Source organism: Hypanus sabinus, chromosome 28 (assembly GCF_030144855.1).
Source record: "Hypanus sabinus isolate sHypSab1 chromosome 28, sHypSab1.hap1, whole genome shotgun sequence".
Taxonomy (NCBI): Eukaryota; Metazoa; Chordata; class Chondrichthyes; order Myliobatiformes; family Dasyatidae; genus Hypanus; species Hypanus sabinus.
In genome coordinates this window covers 25,919,800-25,945,607 of record NC_082733.1, presented here as the reverse complement: position 1 = coordinate 25,945,607, position 25,808 = coordinate 25,919,800, and the positions used below count along the sequence as shown (strand labels likewise).

General features: G+C 39.8%; 1 protein-coding gene across 3 annotated transcripts in view; it reads right to left on the bottom strand.

The window, feature by feature from the left end:
* Positions 1–25,808, bottom strand: part of LOC132382506 (unconventional myosin-Vc-like) — a 127,029-nt gene that overhangs the window by 2,697 nt on the left and 98,524 nt on the right. For 2 of the 3 annotated variants that reach the window (XM_059952774.1, XM_059952773.1), the window contains 9 exons: positions 18,667–18,835; positions 17,683–17,770; positions 16,989–17,087; positions 13,019–13,173; positions 12,564–12,653; positions 9,980–10,130; positions 8,652–8,937; positions 7,528–7,702; positions 2,805–2,885 (listed from right to left, as the gene is read on the bottom strand). In XM_059952774.1, coding sequence (XP_059808757.1) covers positions 2,805–2,885; positions 7,528–7,702; positions 8,652–8,937; positions 9,980–10,130; positions 12,564–12,653; positions 13,019–13,173; positions 16,989–17,087; positions 17,683–17,770; positions 18,667–18,835 — 1,294 coding nt within the window. The remainder of the gene's footprint in view (positions 1–2,804; positions 2,886–7,527; positions 7,703–8,651; positions 8,938–9,979; positions 10,131–12,563; positions 12,654–13,018; positions 13,174–16,988; positions 17,088–17,682; positions 17,771–18,666; positions 18,836–25,808) is intronic. The other variant, XM_059952775.1, reaches the window with a different exon arrangement.

The window sequence follows — 25,808 nt, the reverse complement described above, 5'->3', positions numbered from 1 at the left end:
CTCTTCATACAACAAGCCATTCGATCCTGGAATCATTTTCATGATCCTCCTTCAAACTCTCCAGCTTTAGCACATCCTTTCAAAGAAAGAGGTCCAAAACTGCTCACAATACTCCAAGTGGGGACCTCACCAGTGCTTTATAAAATCTCAACATTACATCCTTGCTTTTATATTCTAGTCCTCTTGAAATGAATGCTAACATCACATTTGTCTTCCTCACCACATACTCAACCTACAAATTAACCTTTAGGGAATTCTACATTTGGACTCCCAAGTCCCTTTACACCTCAGTTTTTTGTATTTTCTCTCCATTTAGAAAATAATAAATTCTTTCATTTCTTCTTAAGTGCATGACCATACACTTTCTGACACTGTATTCCATCTGCTACTTCTTTGTCCATTTGCCTAATCTGGTCATGTCTTTCTGTAGCCCCTCTGCTTCCACAAAGCTACCCGCCCCTCCACTTAACTTCATATTATCTGCAACCTTTGTAACAATGATATCAATTCCATCATCCAAATCATTGACATATAACATAAAAAGAATTGGTCCGAACACAGACCCCTGTGGAACACCAGTAGTCACCAGCAGCCAACCAGAAAAGGTTCCCTTTATTCCCACTCTTTTGCCTCCTTCCAATCAGCCACTGCTTTACCCATGCTAGAATCTTCCCTGTAATACCGTGGGCTCGTAGTTTGTCAAGCAGCCTCATGTACGGCACCTTGTCAAAGGCCTTTCAGAAAATCCAACTACACAATATTTACTGATTCTCCTTCGTCTATCCTGCTTGTTATTTCTTCAAAGAATTCCAATAGACTTGTCAGGCAAGATTTTCCCTTGAAGAAACCATGCCAACTGTGGCCCATTTTATCATGTGCTTCCAAGTACCCTGAAACCTCATCCTTAATGATCAACTCCAACATCTTCTCAACCTCTGAGGTCAGACTAACTGACTTGTAGTGTCCTTTCTTCTGCCTCTCTCCCTTCTTGAAGAGTGAAGTGGCATTTGCAATTTTCCAGTCTTCTGGAATCATTCCAGGATCTAGTGTTTCTTGAAATATCATTACTAATGCCTCCACATTCACTTCAGTCAACACTTTCAGAACCCTGGGGTGTACACCAGGTGACTTAACTAACTTCAGAACTTTCAGTTTCCCAAGAACCTTCTCTCTAGTTATGGTAACTTCACACACTTCACGATCCCTGACACCTGGAACTTACACCATACTGATAGTGTCTACCACCATGAAGACTGATGCAAAATACTTATTCAGTTTGTCCACCATTTCAGTGCCCCCACTACTACCTCTCCAGAGTCATTTTCCAGCAGTCCAATGTCCACTCTCGCCTGTCTTTTACATTTTATTTATCTGAAGAAACTTTTTTTATCCTCTTTGGCTAGCTTATTTTTGTATTCCATCTTTACCTGCTTAATGATTTTTTTTTAGTTGTCTTCTGTTTGTTTTTACTTCCCACTAATTTTTACTCTATGAAATGCTCTCTCTTTGGCTTTTATGTTGGCTTTGACTTCTCATCAGCCACGATTGGGTCATCTTGCTCCTCTTTGGGATGTATATATCCGGTGCCTTCCGAATTGCTTCCAGAAACTCCAGCCATTGCTGCTCTGCCGTCATCCCTGCCGGTGTTCTTTTCTAGTCAATTCTGGCACACTCCTCTCTCATACCTCTGTAATTTCCTTTACTCCACTATAATACTGATACGCCTGATTTCAGCGTCTCCTCTTTTCAGGGTGAATTCATCATTAATTTATCTGTAATTCTTTGTTACTGCTCTTTTTGCATTTATTTATTTAGAGATTCATCATGCTACCTGCTCTTCCAGCTCAATGAGGCCCTGCCACTTATTTACACCCATGTGACCAATTAACCTAATAAATTGTTTGTTTTTGGAATACAGGAGGGAACTGGAGTACCTGGAGGAAACCCATGTGGTCATGCGGAGAACAAATAAACTCCTTACAGACAACAGCAGGAACTTGATTCAGTTTATATATACCAATGTGCGCAAAATTCCAGTTTCCGTAACTCTAGACCTTTAAGCCTTTGTGATTTTATTTCCACTATAATGGGTATTTTCTTTCTGATGGAAACTGCCGGTGACATGCACATAATACTTTAAATGCATTGCTTTCTGAGTCTTTGTAACTTCAAACAATTCTGCATGAACATTGTGTATTGTTTGCAAATTCCACATTTTCTTTGCAGCTCAAAACACTGAGGGGTGCTTTGACTACACAGACAGTTCTATGGCTCAGTGATGACTCATGAAGATGGAACATAAATGCCATGGAATCAGGAATGTGGGTGACCCAATTACTATAGACGAGCTACCCTGCCATGGGAAAGTAATGCGCACAGCAGGTGAAATTAGTGTTTTAATTTCTGTTTGCTTAAATTAGGCTCTTCAGTTCCTGAACTGAATATCCATCTATTCTGAGTACACTAGCAGTGGGCGAGGGGATCAAATGAATTTAGCCTCCTACAAAATAAACACCATTTACGTGTGCATATCGCATTCGAGTAACACTGCACAGTGACTGCAGAGCTATTGCTCTCCAATAGCTCTTACATCAAAGCTTGCAGAAAATTAAAATGAGCAAAATGAAGTCACGAGAAAGAGCTTTTAAATTTGCATACCTCTTACTTTTCCAGTGTCGAACTAGACTCTGTTAAGTGTGTAATCCATAACATGTCCAAACAATAAGGAAGCTCCATCTTTGGGGAAACACTATATTTATGCATAGGGGATGAATCAAAATTTTATCTCTTCAAACTTTACTCACCTGAACTTTCCGTACAAAGGATGGAGCCACACGTTTTTCAAAATCATCTATTGGCGTGTAGGAATTCAAGATCTTGACAATCTGTTGAAACAAAATACTTAAGCATGGATCAGAAATTCACAGGAGAAAGACATCCCTGAGTGCTTTAAACTGTTAACTGTTCAGTATGAAGGAATTATTACTGAAAACCAGTTGAAAGAGAAAATAACTCAATTAAGAAAATCACTACACTTTGTCACTCTATTTTTCATTATAGTGGATAGTACAGAAATAATCCTTCATATAATGTCACCCGTTCAACTCCTGTCCACCCACTCAATCTGCCTTATGAGCAAAATTGAACCAGACTGTTGAAGAACAATTGAGTTTTGGACCATCAGTAAATTTGCCTATTTTTTTCCTCAACATCAATAAAGGGTCTTGGCCCAAAACATTGAGTACTTATTCATTTTCATAGATGCTATCTGACCTGCTGAGTTCCTTCAGCACTTTGTGAGAGTTGCTCTGGATTTCCAGCACCTGCAGAATCCCTCTTGCCTCATTCTGCACAGATTCATTGCCAACACTACCACTAACTGCTGGATTACTCATTAGTGCCTTTATTATCCTAAGAATTGATTGGTTATTACCGAATGCTCTATATCTATTCTGGGTAAACTAAAGACTAGCCAAACTCTCTATCCACTTTCCCAACTCACAACTCCTGTTCATCCATCATCCCTCATTCTCACTGATCTACCGTGGCTTCTGATCAAGCACATAACAATGCAAGAGGAGTAGATTACCATGCTCCTCAAACCAGCTCCAGCCTTCAATATGATCATGGCTGATCTACGTTGGTTGCAATTACACTTTTGGTCAGTTCCCCGTTGTTCTCAATTTCCCAATCTTTCATAAATTTATCTGCCTCCACTTTCACTGTTGGGTGATGGGGTGGAGCTACACCTCTACCAAAGGAGGTGTAAAGTGCTTCTTCCCTCCACTGGCCCATAGATCACCCTTGGACAAGGTGTAGCACCTGCTTAGCCCCCAATGGGAGCAGCTGTTGGATGGTCATACGAGCAGTTGGTGCATGTCACAAGCCCTGGTTATGCGATCTTTGACTCCAAGCAGACAATCTTTGAAAAGCATTGATAATGGCTGGGGTTACCCGTCTTGTAAAGACACTGCCCAGAAGGTGGCAATGGCAAAGCACTTCTGTCAAAAAATCTGCCAAGAACAATGATGATCAAGGAAAGACCACAATCACCCACATCATACGACATGGCACACAATGAATGAATGAACCATCATTATCTCTAGCAACAACTCATTTTTAAAATTCTCATCCTTACTTTCAAATTCTTTCACTGGCTTGACCCTTACTGTGTCTGTAAATGTCAGCCCCTCTAGCCCTTGTGACGCCTGTCCTATTCCAATTCTGTTTACATCATCATTCCTGAATTTAATTACTTCACCACCACTAGTCACAACTTCAACTGTCACAATTCTAAGTTCTAGAATTCTCTTACAGATATCCCTGTTGCTCTTTTCTCCATTAAGTTTTCCTTAAATTCTATGAACTAGGTTCTGTTTGGTGAATGAATACCTCCTCATGGAACTCAGTAACCAATTGTAAGTGTTCATGAGACAAGCTAAGTGCTACCTTTGCTGCGCTATAGGTTGAAGATCAGAGGAAGCTGGCATTAATTAAAAATCTCATAAGGAAAGCACATTACATCAAAAGACACAGGAAACTGGAGACTGTCAGAACTTCTTTAGCCAGAAGGGGGCAGTTTTGGGCCCTAGATCTAATAAAGGATGTGCTGGCATTGGACAGGGCTCACAGGAGGTGCACAAGACTGATCCCGGGACTGAAAGGGTTAATGTACGAGGAGCTTTCGGTTGCTCTGGATCTGTAGCAGAGATTAAGGGAGCTAGGGCTTTACTCTCTGGAGAGAAGGAGGATGAGAGGAGACATGATAGAGGTGTACAAGATATTAAGAGGAATAGACAGAGTGGACAGCCAGCGCCTCTTCCCCAGGGCACCACTGCTCAATAGAAGAGGACATGGCTTTAAGGTAAGGGGAGGAAAGTTCAAGGGGGATATTAGAGGATGGTTTTTTATTCAGAGAGTGATTGGTGCCTGAGTCAGTGGTGGAGGGAGATACACTAGTGAGATTTAAGAGACTATTAGACAGGTATATGGAGGAATGTAAGGTGGAAGGTTATATGGGAGGCAGGATTTAAGGGTCGGCACAACATTGTGGGCTGAGTGGCCTGTACTGTGCTGTATTGTTCTTTGTTCTAGCCATCAGAGTTTAGAAGAATGAGGAGGGCAATCCCATTGAAACTTATGAGTATTGAAAAGCTTAGATAGAGTGGATGGGCAGAGGATGATTCCATTAGTGGGGGAGTCTAGGACCTGAATGCAGCTTCAGAATAGGATGTCCCCTTAAAACAGAAATGAGAAGGAATTCTTTAGCCAGAGGGTTGTAAGTATGTGGAACTCACTGCCACAGACGGCTGTGGAGACTAAATCATAGGGTATACTTAAAGCAGAGATTGATAGGTTCCTGATTAATAAGGGCATCAAAGGCTATGGAGAGAAGGCAGGAAAATGGGATTGAGAGGGATAATAAATCAGCCATGACTGAATGGCAGGGCAAACTTGAAGGGCTAAAGGACCTAACTCTGCTCCTATGTCTTATGGTCTAATCCAGAAAATAAGATGAATCAACTCAAGCAACCAAAAATGATTAAATACAGAAATGAACGCACCTGTAGGACGTGTAGTTTGTAAACTTGCAGAAGACTCAAAAATTGGGGTGGTGAGGATAAGTAGCAGGTTTGTCTAAGGCTACAGTAGGATATTGATCAGAGAGAAAGTTAGGCAGACTGCTGGCAATGGAATCGCATCCCTACAAGTGAAAGGTCATGCATCTTGGGAAGTCAAAAATTAGTAGGACATAGGCAGTAAATGGTAGGGTACTGAGGAATGTAGGTGAATAGAGATGTCTTGTTGTTTAAGTGCATACTTCCCTGAATATGCCAACACAAATAGACAGGGTGGTGTTTAAAGACAAATAGAATGCTTGCCTTTGTATGGTGGAGCATAGAATACGAAAGTTGAGAAGTTACGTTGCAACTTTACAAAGCACTAGGTTAGACCACTTTTGGAATATCACATGCAGTCTTGCCCATTATTGAGAAGTGACCTGATTGCCAGGGAGATAATGCAGAGGAGATTCACCAAGGTGTTGTTGGGATTGGAGGAGTTTCGTTGCACGGAGAGATTGGATAGGCTGGATTTGTTTCTCTTGAGCAAAGCGGACTGACAAAGCAGGCAAACTTGTGAGAGGGTTTAGATAAAGTCTAACTAAGGGTCAATGTCTTTTTCCTGTAATTAATCAAAAAGACAAGGTTTAAGGTGAAAAAATGACTTTTAAAGATAATCTGAAGGGTTAGTTTTGAACTACATAGAGAGCAGCTGATACCTGGAAAGTGCTGCCAGAGCTAGTAGTGGAAACAGATACAATTACCATGTCTGAGTCACTTAGACAGACAGACACTTAGACTGTCTTAGCAAAGACAGAGAAGGTTATAAATGTAAAAAACAAAATACATAGGATTAATGTAGTTAGGCAGCATGGTACCGCAAAGGGTATAGCCATTAGCACAATGGTCTGATAGCACCAGTGCCAGGGTTCAATGCCTACTGCTGCCTAGAAGGAGTTTTTCACGTTTTTCCTGTGACCACATTTGTTTCCTCCGAGTGCTCCGGTTTCCTCCCACATTCCGAACGTGCACAGGTTAGTAAGTTGTGGGAATGCCATGTTGGCGCCAGAAGCACGCTGACACTAGTGGGTTGCCCCCGGCACATCCTCAGATCATGTTGGTTGTTGACACTGTATGTTTTGATGTGCATGTGACATACAAAGAGAACAGCAGGAATGAGGTGGACTGAAGGGCCTGTTTCTGAGCTGTACTACTCCATGAGATTTGCAAGTAATTGCCTTGATATCATAACATCTCAGACTGAATAATCTGACCAGTTTATATTATCAAACCAGGAGGAGGTCCGTGAAAAATTAGTGAATTCATACATCATTCATTAAAACAAACTAAGGTAACAAGTCATAAAAAGATTCAGAAATCTAAATATAGTTTTTAGTTGGGAGAAAAAAAACTGTATTGGTAAGTTTGGGAAAAATTCCAAAGGAGTTTGTCTAACAGCTTCAGCAATAATTTCCAATCGTCTCCTGGCACTGACCACGATTCCTTTCTCCTGAACCCCGACCCTAGTCTCTTAGGTCTTAACCAACGGGATCAAGCCAGTCCAATATTGGGACATTACTCTGAGTAGGGACTTGGGGTGAACTTGAACATTAGTCTGAAGGCAGACAGGAGGTTCATATACTGAGAGATTTCTCTGCTGCTTTGATAGGTTTGAGGAAGGATGGAATACTGGGTGAAGAACGACTGGATTGATATCATCAGATACCAACAGGTGAGTAATTTCAGGAGGTAAATTCTGCATTTTGAAGACTGGAGCACCAATAAATATGCAGGAGGGATTGACAAAGCTGAAAATATAATTCACAAAAGGTGAGAGGAAACAAAATTAAAGATAAGTAGAAATTGGCAGACCAAGGCAAATGATCTGAGAGAACAGGAGACAAGTAGGGAAACAAATTTCAGAATAACTGCCTGTCAGTACATAATGATGAAAGGCAAATGTTACCTGCACAGATGAAAGAGAGGAACATCTTGCACAAATTTCTTTCACATCATCATCTGTTGTCTTGTTGACCTGAAGCAGCCAGGCGGCCTGAGAGAGCGACTCCAAAGTATCCTTTGCACTGCTGCTCTGCATATTCTTTTCCTTCAGCCACTCTTCCAAATAACTAATGTTGCACCTGTATCAAAGACATAGGCATCAATGAACCAAGCAGGTGAAAACAGCTCATAACTGTCCCAGTCTTATTTCAGAACCAAGCTCTGAAACACTGGTGTTTGTATTGGAATTGTACTGGTGTATTAGGCAATAGACAATAGGTGCAGGAGTAGGCCATTCAGCCTTTCGAGCCAGCACCGCCATTCAATGTGATCATGGCTGATCATCCACAATCAGTACCCCGTTCCTGCCTTCTCTCCATATCCCTTGACTCTGCTATCTTTAAGAGCTCTATCAAACTCTTTCTTGAAAGCATCCAGAGAATGGGCCTCCACTGCCTTCTGAGGTAGAGTGTTCCATAGATCTACAACTCTCTGGGTGAACAAGTTTTTTTCTGAACTTCGTTCTAACCGACCTACCCCTTATTCTTAAACTGTGGCCTCTGGTTCTGGACTCTCCCGACATCGGGAACATGTTTCTTGTCTCTAGTGTGTCCAATCTCTTAATAATCTTATATGTTTCAATCAGATCCCCTCTCATCCTTCTAAATTCCAGTGTATACAAGCCCAGTTGCTCCAATCTTTCAACATATGACAGTCCCTCCATCCCGAGAATTAACCTCATGAACCTACACTACACTTTCTTAATAGCAAGAATGTCCCTCCTCAAATTTGGAGACCAAATCTGAACACAATACTCTAGGTGTGGTCTCACCAGGGCCCTGAACAAAATAATTAAAATTAACACACAAAAATGTGATCATATCAGGTGCATGCAAGTTTGATTTCAGTGTCGAAGAGAAGTTTGGATAGGTAGAGATATGGATGGCTATGGTCCAGGTGCAGGTTGATGGGAGAGGGCAGTTTAAATGGGTTGGTACAGACTAGATAGGCCAAAGGATGTGTTTCTGTGCTGTACATTTCTATGACTAAGTATTCAGAGTAAAATACTCAGTGCATTCCCACTTTTACCTTATTTGCATTCCTTTTCTGCATGAACACATGTCTTTACGTAGGAAAAGGTTATTAAGGGTGACTGCTCCAATCAGAAAGAACAGCTGCTTAACCGCCTGTTTAATGAGGTCCATGTCCATGCCGTGTTGGCACATGGTGCTGAAGTAGTAACTGAGCTGCTGCAGAATGGACGAGATGGTATAGTGCTCTGCTTCATCCAGAAAGCTTGAAGATCGTTTCCTAAGCCCTGTTGGCTTCATACTGGAAATGCCCTGAAGACTTTCGTGTTCAAGCATTCCTGGCACTGAAGTAAGTAACTGAGAATTAGTATTTTTGACAATAGTTTGGCACTGTGGCAAAACAAATCGCTGTAGTAAAAAGTGTGTGCACAAAGCCAATAATAAACACCAACAAGCAATTGACAGTTCTTGTTTGCACATCAAAAGCTTTTCAGATGAACAATACAATACCATTTCAATTGCTGTCTAATCTTATCTAACCATAAGCACTCTTATTATTTACACTCATCAGAGAAATAAGAGTCAAATTATATTCTGCTTTATATACAAGGAGCTGTTGTTATGAGTACAGATCGTTATACATATTTCTCTTGAAATGCATGTCAAATTGTGAATGCTAAACACTCCCTACTGCACTTCAGTGGATCCAATGGAACCAAATTTCAGGACAGAGTACAAAGTAATATCATTACAATATGCACTCAGTGGCACCCGATTGTTAATGCAAATATCTAATCAGCCAATCATGTGAAAGCATCTCAATGCATAAAAACATGCAGGTATGGGCAAGAGGTACAATTTTTGTTCAGACCAAATGTCAAAATGGGGATGGACTGTGATCTTAAGTGACTTTGATCGTGGAATGATTGTTGGTGCCAGACAGGGTGGTTTGAGTATTTCAGAAACTGCTGATCTCCTGGGATTTTCATGCACGATAGTCTCTAGAGTATACAGAGAATGGTGTGAGAAACAAAAATAAAACTTCTAAAGCGTGGCAGTTCTGTGGGCAAAATATGCCTTATTTATGAGAGAGGTCATAGCAGAATGGCCAGATTGGATCAAGCTGACAGGAAAGTGACAGTAACTCAAATAACCATACATTACAACAGTGGTGTGCAGAAGAGCAGTTCTGAATGCACAACACATTGATCCTTGAAGTGGATGGGCTACAGCAATAGAAGACCATGATTATACACTGAGTGGCCATTTTATTAGGTACAGGAGGTACCTAATAAAGGGTCCAGCTTGACGACACAGCTCCTCCTGGAGGGGCATGAATTCACCATCTGATGTGCAAGAGGTGATGTTTTTGAAGATGGTCTTTACCTATCATTGGCTGAAGGTCGTTTTCCATCACTTGAATTACTTGTTGGTAGATATGGATAGCCAAGTCACTCAGAATCTGCCTATATTCAGACAGGTCAAAGTTTCTCAAGCATTGACTGTTTTGCTGAAGAGTGTTGTGCTTCATAAACTCCTTCAATAAAAACATGAAGTACATGTTATAAATAAACCAATAACAAACAATGTGTAGTGCCTGTGTGTTACTTCAGATATGAGAGTTTATCTTATCATATCTATCTACCTACCGACTAAAGCAATTATTGTTCATTAGATCACAGTAATGGGAAGACGATTCAGGCCTTTTACTTCAATCCCTCCAACCTCAAATCTTTTAACTCCCCTCAATTAAAAAAAAACTTTGATCTTTGTCTTTAATAAACTCGAGAACTGAACCTGCACAACTCTGCAAGGTGCAGAACTCTAAAACTCACTATTCACTGAGAATCTTTTTTTTCTCTCATCTTAGTTCTGTATAGTTAATTTATTGGTTTGTAAGTTTGACACTAGGTTTGAGACTTTCCAATAGGCACAACATTGTTCTGGTGTCTATCCTGCTGAGCCCTGTAACAAATTCTCTAAGATTTAATAAGATCGCCTCTCATTCTTCAAAATCCAAATATAGGCTTAATCTCGACTTGAATTCTCCACGTAGCGCAGACAGACTAGTAAACTTCCTCTGCCTGCCTCAATTAGAAATTGGAAGATCTTAGGCTGAAAGGCCAGAACTGGAAATACCTGTCTCACCTGGGATCTATAAAATTGCCAACTTAAATGTATATATGAAATAAATAGGAATACTTAGATCATTACAACTTTGGTCTCTACAGGGAACTAAAAGCTGAGGCAAGAACTCAGGACTAGAAGGGTCTCGGCCTGAAACATCGACGATGCTTCTTCCTATAGATGCTGCCTGGCCTGCTGCGTTCCACCAGCGTTTTGCGTGTGTCTCTTGATATTAAGATAGTACTCAAACAAGTGTGGGACCAAGGACCTGGCATAACAATGGAGCTAGTTGATGTTATAGCTAACACAAGGAAAATGAGAGTAGGAGACCATTCATCTCAGCCATAGCACACTGCACCCACAAGCCTTCATCAATGACATCCTACATCATGAGCAATATATTGAGAAGACCAAGGTAATGACCCTTCAGTCCCTACAGTATGTTAACGAGATGAGGAAAGCCTTTTATAATTTTAACATTTGTCCTTATTCCAATGGTTTTCCCTGGAGAATGTGAAAGTATAGAATATTCCAGCTAGCTACACTTATGATTCAGTGGATTAAAATAAGAAATCCTGACATTTTCCTAAAATGAGGAAGTAAATGAGTTAAAAATTTTTGCTATTAAAACATTTTTAATATTGGTTTTACATGGTACCCTGCCATCACTGGACAATCACTGGAGCATAGGAGGCTGAGAGGTAACTTTACAAATGTATCATAAAATCATGAGGGGATAAGATGAATAGTCAGTCAGTTCCCCAGGGTAGGGGAATTCAAAATTAGAGAGCATAGGTTTATAATGAGAGGCGAAATATAAAAGGGACTCAAGGGACAACTTTTTCCACCGTAGTGTAGTATAAATATAGAACAAGCTGCCAGAGGAAGTGATAGGTGGGTACAATTATAGCATTTAAATGGCATTTGGATAAGCAGGCAATTGGGACTAGCAGTTAGCCAGCAAGTTGAGCAGAAGGGTCTGTTAGCACAGTGGTTAGGTAACTGGAGTAGTATTCCAGGGGCTTGAATAAACAGGTTCAAATATGCACATGGGAAATAGGGAATTTATACTGAATTACATAATAATCTAACATTAAGGCTAACACTACACACAGTAACTAAGGAAACCACTAGAGTTTTGTCAAAATGGTTCTGAATTTTAGGGATGGAAACCTATTGACTTCACCCAGTCTGATTAACATCATTCCACATCCCAAGAAATGACTGAGCAAGTTGTTAAAATGGTACCAGCAACACTGAGAATAAAACTAGACAGGTCTTCTGGCATCACCTCAAGGACAGAAAAGGTCCAATCAACACTGAAAAGTTCTTCTCGGTCAATTTTGACCAAAACTGAAAGAGCTGATCACTGGATACTCAAGCAGCAGCCTGATGTGGACACATCAATAGAATGCTAGCTTCCAACCAACATTACAAACATCTTCACCACTGTCGAGAGGTTTATCCAATTCCACCAGTAGCACAGGACCAACAGAGTAGCAAAAGGGCTATGTTCCTTCACCACCAACCAAAGACCAGGACCACCATGTATGGTTGCACTGAAGGAAATTAATTCACCGGGTGGACTCCAGTGACTCTACCAGTATCTTGAGAACCATTAGAGATGGTCCTGAACTCTAAAAAGCCATAAACAAAGATACAGAAGCAAAGCTGTGGCTAACAGTTTTATGTCAAAAGTGCCAATGGAATGTATAGATTGTAAAACTGATGAAAATTTTAATTGAAAATTGCAACTTATGAACTTCCATATTGGAATAGAAACTGAAGATTTTTTTAAAAGTGGAGAACAAATCCAGAATTCCGAGACAAAGCATGACCTTACCTCCTCTCCACTGTACTGCTTTAAGCAGTTGAGAAAGAGGACATTGTTCGAAAGCCAGAAAGACAGGATTTCAAAATTTGCATGGTGATTCTGTGAAATACAGCAAAATTTGTAAGAATAAATTAATAAATGCTAACTAGATCTCGAGGGAGATAGAGGGAGGGGGAGATGGGGGGGAAGGGGAGAGAGAAAATGAGGAGTAGTTTTAGTTCACTGAGTCCATTCATAATCCCACACAACCATTTCCAAATTTGTGTCATCTAGATCTTAAAAGTACTTCCACCTCTGGATGAAATTCATTTTCTGTGTCAAACATTCAAGTGAAATTCTAAAATTAATACATCATTTGTAAAAAACCCCCCAAATAAACGAGCTAAAAGAAACAAGCCATCGCTTGCAAACTTAATTATAAAGAAAAAAATAAACATTTTAAACACTTCCAATGGTTCTTCTACCTTGGCAACTTCCTTGATACCAACAGTCAGGGAGTTCATCAAGGATTTCAACATGTCAGCATCATTGGTATCGTCTGCGTAGCGAACACACATGAATAGAACGTAGGCTGGAAGTCCTGGAATCATGTTTACCACCACACCTCTTGGTTTAAGATCTAATAATAAAACAGATGATTAAAGACAGCAACGCAAAATGTTACCACAAAGATAATTTAAAACACTTTAGAACCAAACCCACAGCCATTTAGACGTGTAATTAAAGCTGGCATGTGACGTGAGTTGCCGAGGGTAAAAATCGGGTCGATGCCAGGAGCTGGCATGACAGTGGGAGATAACGAAGAGCTAATTTGGAAGTCTGATATTCACTGGAGCTCAGGTCTCAATTTCATATGAGTTCAAAATGGGCATCTCCACACCATCCGTGACTCCCAGTATCGGCTGGCTTGAATTCAACTGGTCTATGTTGTGGGTAAAGGGTGACGAGGAGAATAATAAACTGCTGTCTGCTGGACTGGACCAGTGGAGAACTGAAAGAAGGGCCTTTGTGCAGCCTACTGTAAAACCAGAGTGGGGCAGATGTGAGCAACACTCTCTGGTTTGGTTTCAGATTCCTAAAACACATCTTTTAACTCACTTATGGTGAGTAAGCAGACACTCAGAAATTGCTGGTTCCCACAGTGTGACTGGAGAACATTTGAAAAAGATAAGGTGTCTGACAATGATAATTTCCTTTCCAAACATAGTTACTGTAGAGAGTAATTCCAGACAATACTCCACCTCGTTGCAAAATCCTCCTCCCCCTACCACTTCATCCACCTTAAGACCATAAGACACAAGAGAAGAATTAGGCGATTTGGCCCATGAAGTCTTCTCCACCATTCAAACACGATTGAGTTATTATCTCTCACAACCTCATTCTTCTGTTTCTCCCCCCATAACCTTCGTCACGCTTACTAATCAAGAATTTGTCAACCTCTACTTTAAACCTCTACTTAAAATGACTTGGCCTCCACTGCCATCTGTGGCAAAAGATTCCAATAGATTCACCAGCCTCTGACTAAAGAAATTCCTCCTCATGTCTTTTCTAAAGGGATGTCCTTCTATTCTAAGGCTGTGCCCTCTGGTCTTACACTGCTCCATTATAGGAATTATCCCTCCCACATCACTCCATCTAGGTTTTTCAATATTCAGTAGGTTTTAATAAGATTCCCCCTCATTCTTCTAAACTCCAGTGAGTACAGGCCCAGAGCCATCAAAAGCTACTCATACATTAACCCTTTCTTTCCCAGAATCATTCTCATGAACCTCCTCTAGCCTGTCTCCAATGCCAGCACATCCTTTCTTAGATAGGGGACACAAAACTACTCATAATACTTCAAGTGCAATCTGACCAATGCCTTATAAAGTCTCAGCTTTACATCCTTCCCTTTATACTCTCGTGCTCTCAAAATGAATACTAACATTGCATTTGCCTTCCTTACCACCAACTCAACCTGCAAGCCAACCTTTAGCGAATTCTGCAGGAGAACTTCCAAGTCCCATTGCACCTCTGATTTCTGAATCTTCTCCCCAGTTAGAAAACACCTTCTACCAAAGTGGATGATCATAAACTTCCCTGCATAATCTGGCTTAGTCCTTCTTCAAAGGCCCTGCTTCCTCACCACTACCTGCCCCTTCAGTTATTTTTGTATCATCCAGAAACTTGGCTACAAAGCCATTAATTCTGTCATTCAAATCATTGACATATAACATGAAAAGAAGAGGTCCCAATGCTGACCCTTGCAGAACACAATTAGTCCTTGGCAGCCAACCAGATGAGGCCCCCTTTATTCTCACTATTTGCCTCCTGCCACTCAGCCAATCTTCTATCCATACTAGTATCTTTCCTGTAACATCATGTGCTCTTATCTTCTTTAGCAGCTTCATGTGCAGCATCTTGTCAAAGGCCTTCTGAAAACAGTCTCTCCTTTGTCAATCCTGCCTCTCATTTGCTCAAAGAATTCCAACAGATTTCTCAGGCAATATCTCCCCTCAAGGAAACCATGCTGACATTGGGCTATTTTGTCATGTGCCTCCAAGTACCCCGAAACCTCATTTTTAATAATGGACTCCAACATCTTCCCAACCACCAAAGTCAGGATAACTGGTCTATAATTTCCAGTCTTTTGCCTCCCTCCCTTCTTAAAGAGTTGGAATTTTCCAGAGCTCCAGAACCAATCCAGAATCTAGTGATTCTTGAAAGATCACCACAACCTTTACAATCTCTGCAGCTTCTTCTCTCAAAGCCTGGGATGTAGTCCATCTGGTCCACATGAATTATCTACCCTCAGACTTCAGCTTTACAAGCACATTTTTCTTAGTAATAGTAACTACACTCACTTCTGCCCTTCTGACATTCTGAAATTTCTGGCATATTGCTGGTGTCTTTCACAGTGAAGAATGACATGAAATACCTACTAAGTTTGTCCAAAATTTCTTTGACACCCGTTACTACTCTCCAGTGGTCTGATACCCACTCCCACTCACTTTTATTCTTTATATATCTGAAAAAAATCCTTTGGTATCCCCTCTTTTATGTTATTGGCCAGCTTACCTTCATATATCATCTTTTATCTCCCTATTGCTTTCTTAGTTACCTTCTGTTGGTTTTTTAAAAGCTTCCCAATCCTCTGGCTTTCCAATAGTTTTTGCAATATTGCATTCCTTCCCTTTTGCTGTTGTGATCTCTTACACTTCCCTTGTCAGCCATAGTTGACTTATCCCCCCATTAAACCATTTCTTTGAGATGTATCTGTCCTGCAGCTTCTGAATTGCTTCCGGAACCTTCAGCCATTGCTCTTCTGCCTTCATCCTTGCTAGTGTTTCCTTCTAATCAGCTTTGGCCAGCTCCTCTCTCATGTCTCTGTAATTTACTTCTCGCCACAATAATATTGATACCTCTAATTTTATCTTCTCCCTCTCAAACTGCAGCATGAATTCTACCATAGTATGATCACTGCCTCCTAAAGGTTCCTTTTCCTTAAGCTCCCTAATCAAATCCGGTGATTGCACAACACCCATTTCAGAATTGCCTTTTCCCTGGTGTGCTCAACTACAAACTGCTCTAAAAAGCCATCTAGTAGGCATTTTTCAAATTCCTCCTCTTGGGATCCAGCACTGACCATATTTTCCCAATCTACTTGCATAATAGAATTCCCCATGATATTTGTAACTTTCCCCTTTTTACGTACCATTTCAATCTCTCTTTATGGTTTGTACCCTGCATCCTAACTACTGTTCGGAGGCCTGTTTATAACTCCCACGAGGGTCCTTTTACCCTTGCAGTTTCTTAACTCTACCAACAAGGATCCTAAATCAATCCAATCCTATGTCTCCTCTTTCTAAGGACTTGACTTCAGTTTTTACTGACAGAGCCACCTCACCCCTCTGCCTACCTGCCTGTCCTTTTGATACATGCTGATTGCTGGTGAAGAGATTCTCAGCTCAGAGACTGGACAGGCCAAATTAGACCAATGGCTGTCAAATGATAAGAGATGAGTCGCATTTTACAGGTAAATGCTTGGAAGGTGACCATTTTTATTTTATTTTATGATTGCTACAATTGAAGAAGGCAATCACAATGGGACATGTCCTTTTTGTATTTTGTATTTATTGAGGTACAGAGCAGAACAGGCACTTCTGGCCCTTCAACCCACTTGACCCTGCATTCCCCCGATGTCTAATCACGGGACATTTTACCATGACCAATTAACCTACCAAATACTACGCCTTTGGAAACCTGAGCACCCGGAAGACATATTGTCACGAGGAGAAGGTATAAGATACTTACAGGCAGCGGTAGGAACTGAACCAGGATCACTGGTACTGTAAAGCAATGTGCTAACCACTATGCTACTGTGCTGGCCTAATCCATTAGCACCAGTGTTTGTGGGCCTTTCTGATGGTATGCAAAAGCATCAAATAACTTTACCTAAAATTAGATTTTTGATGAGCTTTTCTTCATCTTCTGCTTTGCATTCCAGCATTCCAAGGTATTCTTTCTTCGTAGCTTTTGCATTGGTCTGATTAACTGGTGAGATTATACAAACATTTTCAGGGAAAATACTTGTCAGAGTCAGTTACACCTTTATAATCTCAAGTAAAGCTTTAAGAGTGTATATGAAATGGGAACACCTCTTTTTCCCTTATTAGAGGGAGGGAGAGAGAGAGAGAGAGAGAGCCTGTGGGATATTGAATATGGGGTGAACACATAATCTTTGGGGTACAGCAAGTCTATGTCTTTATTGATGCTTTGAGGGCTTGGTGGGGGGTGCAGATGCTTTTTTTTTGCTGGTGAGGGCCATTGCTTTGCTGCTGCTTATGCACGGGAGGGGGAAATGGGGGAGGGCTTCGGGGTTTTAACATTTAACTGTTATTCATTCTTTGGGGCATGCCTCTGTTTTCGTGGATGTTTGTGAAGAAAAAGAATTTCAGCATGTATACTGGATACATTTCTCTGACATTAAATGTACCTATTGATCTATTTCTGAGAATTAATTTTTGAAGTAGCATCATTATGCATTAATTATCAACTGTGCTCTTTTTGTATATAAAATTACATCCTCAATAGATTTGCAAATAACATACCACTGTTTTTATTTATGGATAGGGTAGTTATTCCATACCTCTTTCAGCTGTTTTTGTTAATGACTTAATCTGATTCTGTAACTTCTTTATTTGTTTCTCTTTCTGGTCAAGTTGCTCCTCAAGGTCCTCCAAAATAAAACAGGAATAAAATTATTTGTCTGCTGAAATTAATTTTCAGTGCCCGATTTGTACAACAGGTTCAACAGCTCAATCAACTTCTCTAAAATCAAATGTCGTTTAGTAAGAGAAAATGTAATACATTTACTATTGAGGGTGAAATAAACTGTACAGTTTAGTCAGATAAGACATGATTAGCATAAAATGATTTCGACAGATTATCTAAAGACTATAACTCAAAGTTTTCAGAATGGAAATACTTCTCCAAGAAAGTTTTCTGCTTCAATTTCAACTTACTCTCTGATCTAGATGAAAACATCCAATTTCTTTTTATCTTTCAATTATTTGGACTACAGTACAATTTTAAGCTGCCAAGTTAAATATGAAGGAAAGTTTAAAATGCCATGAATTGTATGACAACAAATAATTCCACTGTAACTTAATGGGCTCTTTTGAATTATATGCATTATAGTGGTGCTATGAAATCAACCAATGAGAATTTTATTTGCAAGGAATGTTATTCTTTGTCACTTTCTTATTTCCTGTAGACTGTTTCATCAAATTGATCTGTTAAACATTATCTGGATATCCATAAAAGACATTTCACTTATCAATTAATATGACATTCTATCTCTAAATTCAGACAACCATCACTGGAACTTATCATACATGTTCTATGTTGTTGATAAAAGTATTGAACCTTTCCATTGTACAGTATGTAATCAAATCTGAATGGCATCAAAGGTGGTATTGAACTTTAGACTTCAAATTCATTTTTCTTGTTAGACTGCAGAAGATTATCTTTCAATAACATTCAGTTTGTGTTATACTTTTTAAAAGATGTCCATTCACCTGCATAAAACAACCGAGCAATATTTTAGGAATGGCAGTTTACCAACACTCACCAAGTTTTCCATTGTTAATTGAGATGTTTCCTGCTGCATTCTGTTACTGATCGTGATACCGGTTTGAGCTCGATTCAGAAGCTGATAATTCTCATTCTGAAGTTTTCTGACTTTAGCAAGTAATTCCACATTTTCTTTTGCACAGTTATCTTTCTCAGACTCTAACAATCTATATATTGTTAACAAATTGAGAACAAAGTTTGTTACAGAACTGTGAGGAATTAACAACATTGATATTTGAACATGATCCTGGGGAATCTGATTAATAGCACGTGATTTGGTGGTCTGGAATTCTTCTTGTTTTTATAATAAAAAGAGAAAAAATGGAATTGTGGCTGAAAGAAGGCCATAGTTGGGAGTTTAACATCAAAGGGTATACTTTGTGTAGAAAGGACAGGCAGGAAGACATAGGTGCTGGTGTGTTTTTGCTGATAAGAGATGGAATTACATCTTCAGAACAATGGGGTCAGAGAATATTGAATCTTTGTGGGTGGAGTTAAGAAACTGCAAGTGTGAAAATAAACATCATTGGAATCATATATAGGCTTCCAAATAGTAGCCAAGAAGTGGGTTTGAAATTGCAAAGGGAGCTGGAAAGGACGTGTAATAAGGGTAATGTAACGGGGCACTTCAATATACAAGATGATTAGGAAAATGAGTTTGCTGTTGGATCACAAGAGAGGGAATTTGTTGAATGCCTATGAGATGGCTTTTTAGAGCAGTTTATGCTTGAGCCTACTTGGGGGAAGACTGTCTTAGATTAGGTATGGTGTAATAACCCTTAGGAGATGGTGATCATAACACGATTGAATTCATACTGCTGTTTGAGAGGGAGAAGCATAACTCACATATATCAGTATTACAATGGAAATAAAGAGAATTCCAGATGCATGAGAGAGGAGCTTGCCCAGGTGGGTCGCAGGAGGATACTGCCGGGAATGACAGCGGAGCAGAGATAGCTGATGGTTCCGGTAATAGTTCACAAGGCCCAGGATAGATATATCCCACAGAAGTAGTAGTTCTCAAATGGCAAGGGCAGGTAACTGTGACTGAGAAGGGAAGTTAAGGACTACATAAAAGCCAAGGAAAGGGCACATAAGGTAGCCAGCGTGGATGGGAAGTTGGATTATTGTGAAGCTTTTAAAATCTAACAAAAGGCAACTAGAAAAGCTAAAAGAAGGGAAAAGATGAAATATGAGGGCAAACAAGCCAATGATATAAAGATTTTTTGGTTATATAAAAAATAATTGGGAGGTGAGAGTTGATATTGGACCACAGCAAAATCACACATGTGAGGTAGCAATGGGAGACAAAAAAATGGCAGATGAATTTAATGAGTACTTTGCATCAGTCTTCATTGTGGAAAACACTAGCAGTATGCCACAGGTCTGTGAGTGTCAGAGAGCAGGAGCTGTGTCATTGCTTTTACAAAGGAAAAAGTGCTAGGCAAATTGAAAGGTTTTAAGGTGGATAAGTCACCTGGACCAGAAGAACTACATCCCAGAGTCCAGAGAGAGATCGCAGAAGAGATTATGGATGCATTGGTCATGATCTTTCAAGAATCACTTGATTTTGGCATGGTCCCGGAGGACTGGAAGATTGCAAACATGACTCCACTCTTTAAAGGCAAAAGAAAGGAAATTATAGGCCAGTTAGCCTAAGTGTTGGAGTCTATTATTAAGGATGAGGTTTTGCAGTTCTTGGAGACTAATAATATAGTAAGTCAAAGTCAGCATTGTTTCAATAAAGGAAAATCTTGCCTAACAAATCTATTAGAATACTTAGAGAAAATAACAAGCAGGATGGACAAAGGAGAGGCAGAGAATGACATTTACTTAGATTTTTAGAAGGTATTTGATAAGATGCCACATATGAGGCTGCTTAAAAGATAATGGTATTACAGGAAAGATACTGGCATGGATAGAAGAATCGCTGACAACCTGGAGGAAGTGAATGGGAATAAAGCGGGCCTTTTCTGGTTGGCTGCTATAGACTAGTAGTGTTCCTGAAGGGTCAGTTTTGGGACTGCTAATTGTCAAATTGTTTGTCAATGATTTAGATAATGGAATTGATGGCTTTGTGGCAAAGTTTGCATATGACACAATAGGTGGAGCAGTAGGAAGCAATGCGATTGCAGCAGGGCTTAGACAAATTGGAAGAATGGGCAAAAAAGTGGCAGATGTTGGGAACTGTACGATAATGCATTTTGGTAAAAGAAACAATAGTGCAAGCTATTATCTAAATGGGGAGAAAGTTTAAACATCAAGAGGTGCAGAGGGACTTAGGATTCCTTGTCCAAGACTCCCAGAAGGTTAATTTGCAGGTTGCGTCTGTGGTAAAGAAGGCAAATGCAATGCTGGCATTTAGTTCAAGGGGAATAGAATTTAAAAACAAGGAGATAATGCTGAGGCTTTATAAGACAGTAGTCAAGTTGCAGTTGGAGTATTGTCAACAGTTTTGGGCCACATATTTCAGAAGAGGATGTTTTGTCATTAGAGAGAGTCCAGAGGAGGTTCATCAGAATGATTCCGGAATTGAAGGGGTTAACATATGAGGAGCATTTGGCAGCTTTGGGCCTGTACTCACTGGAATTTAGAAGAATACAGGGTGATATCATTGAAACTTACAAAATGTTGAAAGGACTAGATGAGGTGGATGTGGAGAGGATGTTTCCTATGACGGGGGTATCCAGAACTAAAGGACACAGCCTCAACATTTTAGAACACAGGTAAGGAGGATTTTTTTTTAGCCAGAGAGTAGTGAATCCATGAAATGCTCTGTCACAGACTGAGGTGGAGGCCAAGTCCACGGTATATTTAAAGTGGAAGTTGATAGTTTCCTGTTTGGTCAGGGCATCAAAGGATATGGCGAGAAGGCAGATATATGGGGTTGAGTGGGATCCAGTGTCGGCCATGATGGAATGGTAGAGTAGACTTGATGGGCTGAATGGCCTAATTCTGCTCCTATGTCTTATGGAAATTTGGCCTTTGTTTGAAGCTTATGTCAATTCAAAATAAGTGAAGTCATTCATCAAGAAAATCAAGTTATATCAAGAAATGGAAGTTATAAAGATTATTGAATCTCTTTACGGTTTAATAATGGCATTGTCTCTTGCAAGCCAATGGGCTATAAATCACATCTAATTATATAATTACTCTTGAAGAAGGTTAAATAAAAGCTACACATTGGATTAGTTTACAAATCATTGCGTCATTCAGCACAGAAACAGCTCCTTTAGCTTTAAATGATCCATGCCAACGAAGATTCCCGACTAAGTCCCAGTTGCCCACATTTGGACCATAATCCTTTGACCCTTTACTATCCATGTACCTGGCCAGGTACCTTTTAAATGTTGCTAATGTACTTGCCTTAACTGTTATGTTCTCTAACTGCAAAGGTTATTTAAAAGGAAAACATAGGAGCCCGGGAAATTGTGTCTAATTCATTTTACTTTCTGAGGTGTTCGTTTCATGATGTGGTAGCGTAATGACATATTCCATTCACATATTTTACATATCAACTGTAACTAATTATGTAAACAACAAAGAATGCTTAATCAAACAATATTATTCAAATATACAACATATTGCTCTATAGTCATCTACAGTATATTATAAAACACAATTACTACATGTACAAATATTAATAGGATAGTAAATTTGAAGATTATACCAGGATTGGGAGTGTTGTGGAGAGCAAGGAAGGCTATCGTGGCTGGAAAATGGCAGATGGAATTTAATACTGTAGAGACAAGTGTGAGGTTTTGCACTTTGGGAAGACCAACCAGAGTATGCCTTATACAGAGAATGGTAGGGCATTGAGGAGTGTGGTAGAACAAAGGGATCTGGGAATACAGGTCCATAATTCATTGAAAGTGGCATCACAGGTAGATAGAGTTGTACCTACATACTGCATCCGCAAAGCAAACAGCATTATGAAGGACCCCACGCACACCTCATACAAACTCTTCTCCTTCCTGCCGTCTGGGAAAAGGCACCATAGCATTCAGGCTCTCATGACCAGACCATGTAACAGTTTCTTCCCCCAAGCTATCAGACTCCTCAATCAATACCCAGAGCCTGGACTGACACCAACTTACTGCCCTATTGTCTTGTTTATTATTTATTGTAATGCCTGCACTGTTTTGTGCACTTTATTCAGTCCTGGGTAGGTCTGTAGTCTAGGGTAGTTTTTTTCTGTGTTTTTTTTTTGTGTAGTTCAGTCTAGTCTTTGCATTGTTTCATGTAACACCATGGTCCTGAAAAACATTGTCTCATTTTTACTGTGTACTGTACCAGCAGTTATGGTCAAAATGACAATAATAAGTGACTTGACTTGACTTGAAAGATGTTTTTCACATGTTGGCCTTCATAAATCAGTGTACTGAGTACAGGAGATGGGATGTTACGTTGAAGTTGTATAAGACATTGTTGAGCACTAATTTGGAGTAATGTGTGCAGTTTTAGTCACCTATCTACAGGAAAGATGTAAACAAGATTGGAAGAGTACAGAGAAAATTTACAGGGATGTTGCCAAGTCTGGAGGACCTGAGTTATAAGATTGAATGGGTTAGGACTGTATTCCTTAGAATGGAGAAGATTGAGAGGAGATTTGATAATGGTATACAAAATTATGAGGAGTATAGATAGGGTAAATGCAAGCAGGCTTTTCCACCGAGGTTGGGTGGGACTACAACCAGAGATCATGGGTTAAGGGTAAAAGGTGAGAAGTTTAAGGGAAACATGAGGGAAAACTGTGGAATGAACTGTCAGCACAAGTGGTGCATGCAAGCTCGATTTCAACATTTTAGAGACGTTTGGACAGGTATGTGGTTGGCAGGGATATGGAGGCTATGGTCCCAATGCAGGCTGATGGGAGTAGGCAGTTTAAATGTTTTCAGCATGGACTAGATGGGCCAAAAGGCCTGTTTCTGTGCTACACTTCTCCATGACTCTATCCTCACTGGTAGCAGTGATGTTATTCAAGTAACACTGAGTGCCTTGAGGCACCTGGTCCACAGATTTCTGTCAAAGTTCAGGTGCAGATGCTACTTCAAAAATAAACCTATCATACTACTATAGTGATAAAGACCTTTGGTATTTACTGTGAGAAACACTTTGGAATTTTCTTCCATCTCCATCTGTAAGTAGGCCTTGGCTAAGTTCATTTTGCTGAAGCTGTTTCCACCAGAAAGGTTTGCAAAGATATCATAAACACAAGAAATTCTGCAGATGCTGGAAATCCAAGGCAACACACAAAAAAAAAAGTGCTGGAGAATTCAGCAGGTAAGGCAACATCTATGGAAATTAACAAATAGTCGACGTTTTGGGGCGAGACACTTCCTCAGGACCGAACAGGAAGGGGGAAGATGCCAGAGTAAAACTTTGAGGGGAGGGGAAGGAGGATAGCTGGAAGGTGATAGGTGAAGCCAGGTAGATAGTTAAGGTAAGGGCTGGAGAGGAAGGAATCTGATAGGAGGGAAGAATAGATCATAGGAATTAGAATCAGGTCTAATATCACCGGCATATATCGTGAAATTTGTTGTCATTGCGGCAGCAGTACAATGCAATACATAATAATAGAAAAAAATGGAATTACAAAAATATATGATCAATGTCCATTCAGAAATTGAATGGCAGAGGGAAAGAAGTTGTTCCTGAATCATTGAGTGTGTGTCTTCAGGGTCCTGTACCTCTTCCCTGATGGTAGCAATGAGAACAAGGCATGACCTGGGTGATGGGGGTTGTTAATGATGGATCTCGCCTTTTTGAGGCATCACTCCATGAAGATGTCCTGGATACTATGGAGGCTTGTGCTCATGATGGGGCTGAGTAAGCTTAAAACTAAAGTTTTCTTACAATGGGTTCAGTTCTAAATGTTTCTGCAATAGTTTCACGATTTCAGCAAAGCTCACTTTGACTGGTTTGGTTGGTTTCATTGGCTATTTCATTTGTTTCAAAATACTGCTCAATTTGTTCCATAACATTAGCCAGTTATCTGTTGTGCAATCAAATGTGTCTATCTTTCCAAAGTAGAAAATCAATTTTGCATTTAAAAGAAATGATTGCTATTATTGCCAGATACTCATTGTTTATGAACCCATCTATTTCATCTGTTGACAGGCTTTTTGTATAACTCAATTATCTCTTCCCCCTGCCAAGGAAACATGTGCTGCACTTTTTTATTTTAACCCAAACATCTCTCTCCCCTTTCAGAGAGAAAAACGTGCTGCCATTCAATGGGTAGGTAGTCTTCTTGGATTTGTTTTAAAATTCACTCATTGCCAATGTTATGTTTTGTACATCCAGAAATGAACAAACAAAACGCGTCTACTTTGTTTTACTTTAGTGAGGCGCTCACTTATGATATGGTGACGTAATGACGTATGCCATTCTTGTACTTTTACATATAACCCGTAATGAATTATCTAAACAAAAAAGAATGCTTTATCAAACAATATATCCACAAGATTACTCAAATATTACTGAAATATTAAATACACTATGTCAACCACTTCCTCTGGCAGCTCATTCTATATACTGACTACCTACGGGGTAAAAAAAAAGTTGTCCCCCAAGTTCTAGGGAAATTACTTCCCTTTAACTTTAAACCTATGTCCTTTATTTCTTGGGCTAAAAGCCCGAGAAAAAGACTCTATATTCACCCTATTATATATTGTATAACACTCTAATTTCATACAACTCTAAAGATCATGCCTCATTCTCCTACATTCTAATGAAAAAGACCCCGCACTGCTCTACCTTTCTTTGTAACATAGTTCCTCAGGTCTCAGCAACATCCTCATCAATCAACTGCTGAATCATACTTGACAGCTATTCTTAATTCATATTTCATAAAAGATTACATGGAAACTATTCTAAAGTTTATTTTATTCTACAAAAAAAAACAGAGTACCTCAGAAGAGAGAAGTCTCTGAGAAGAGTTTCATAAATTAGAGGTACCCAAGAATTCCAAGTATAATAATGGAGTATTGAGAGGCTTTGGAAATAAATACTTTACAAATAAAATGACTCTGGTTTAGAACAAGGATTTCCAAACTTTTTTTTACGCCTTAGATCAATACCATTAAACAAAGGGTTGGGGATCTCTGGTTTAGACCATGCTTAAATAAATATTATTTG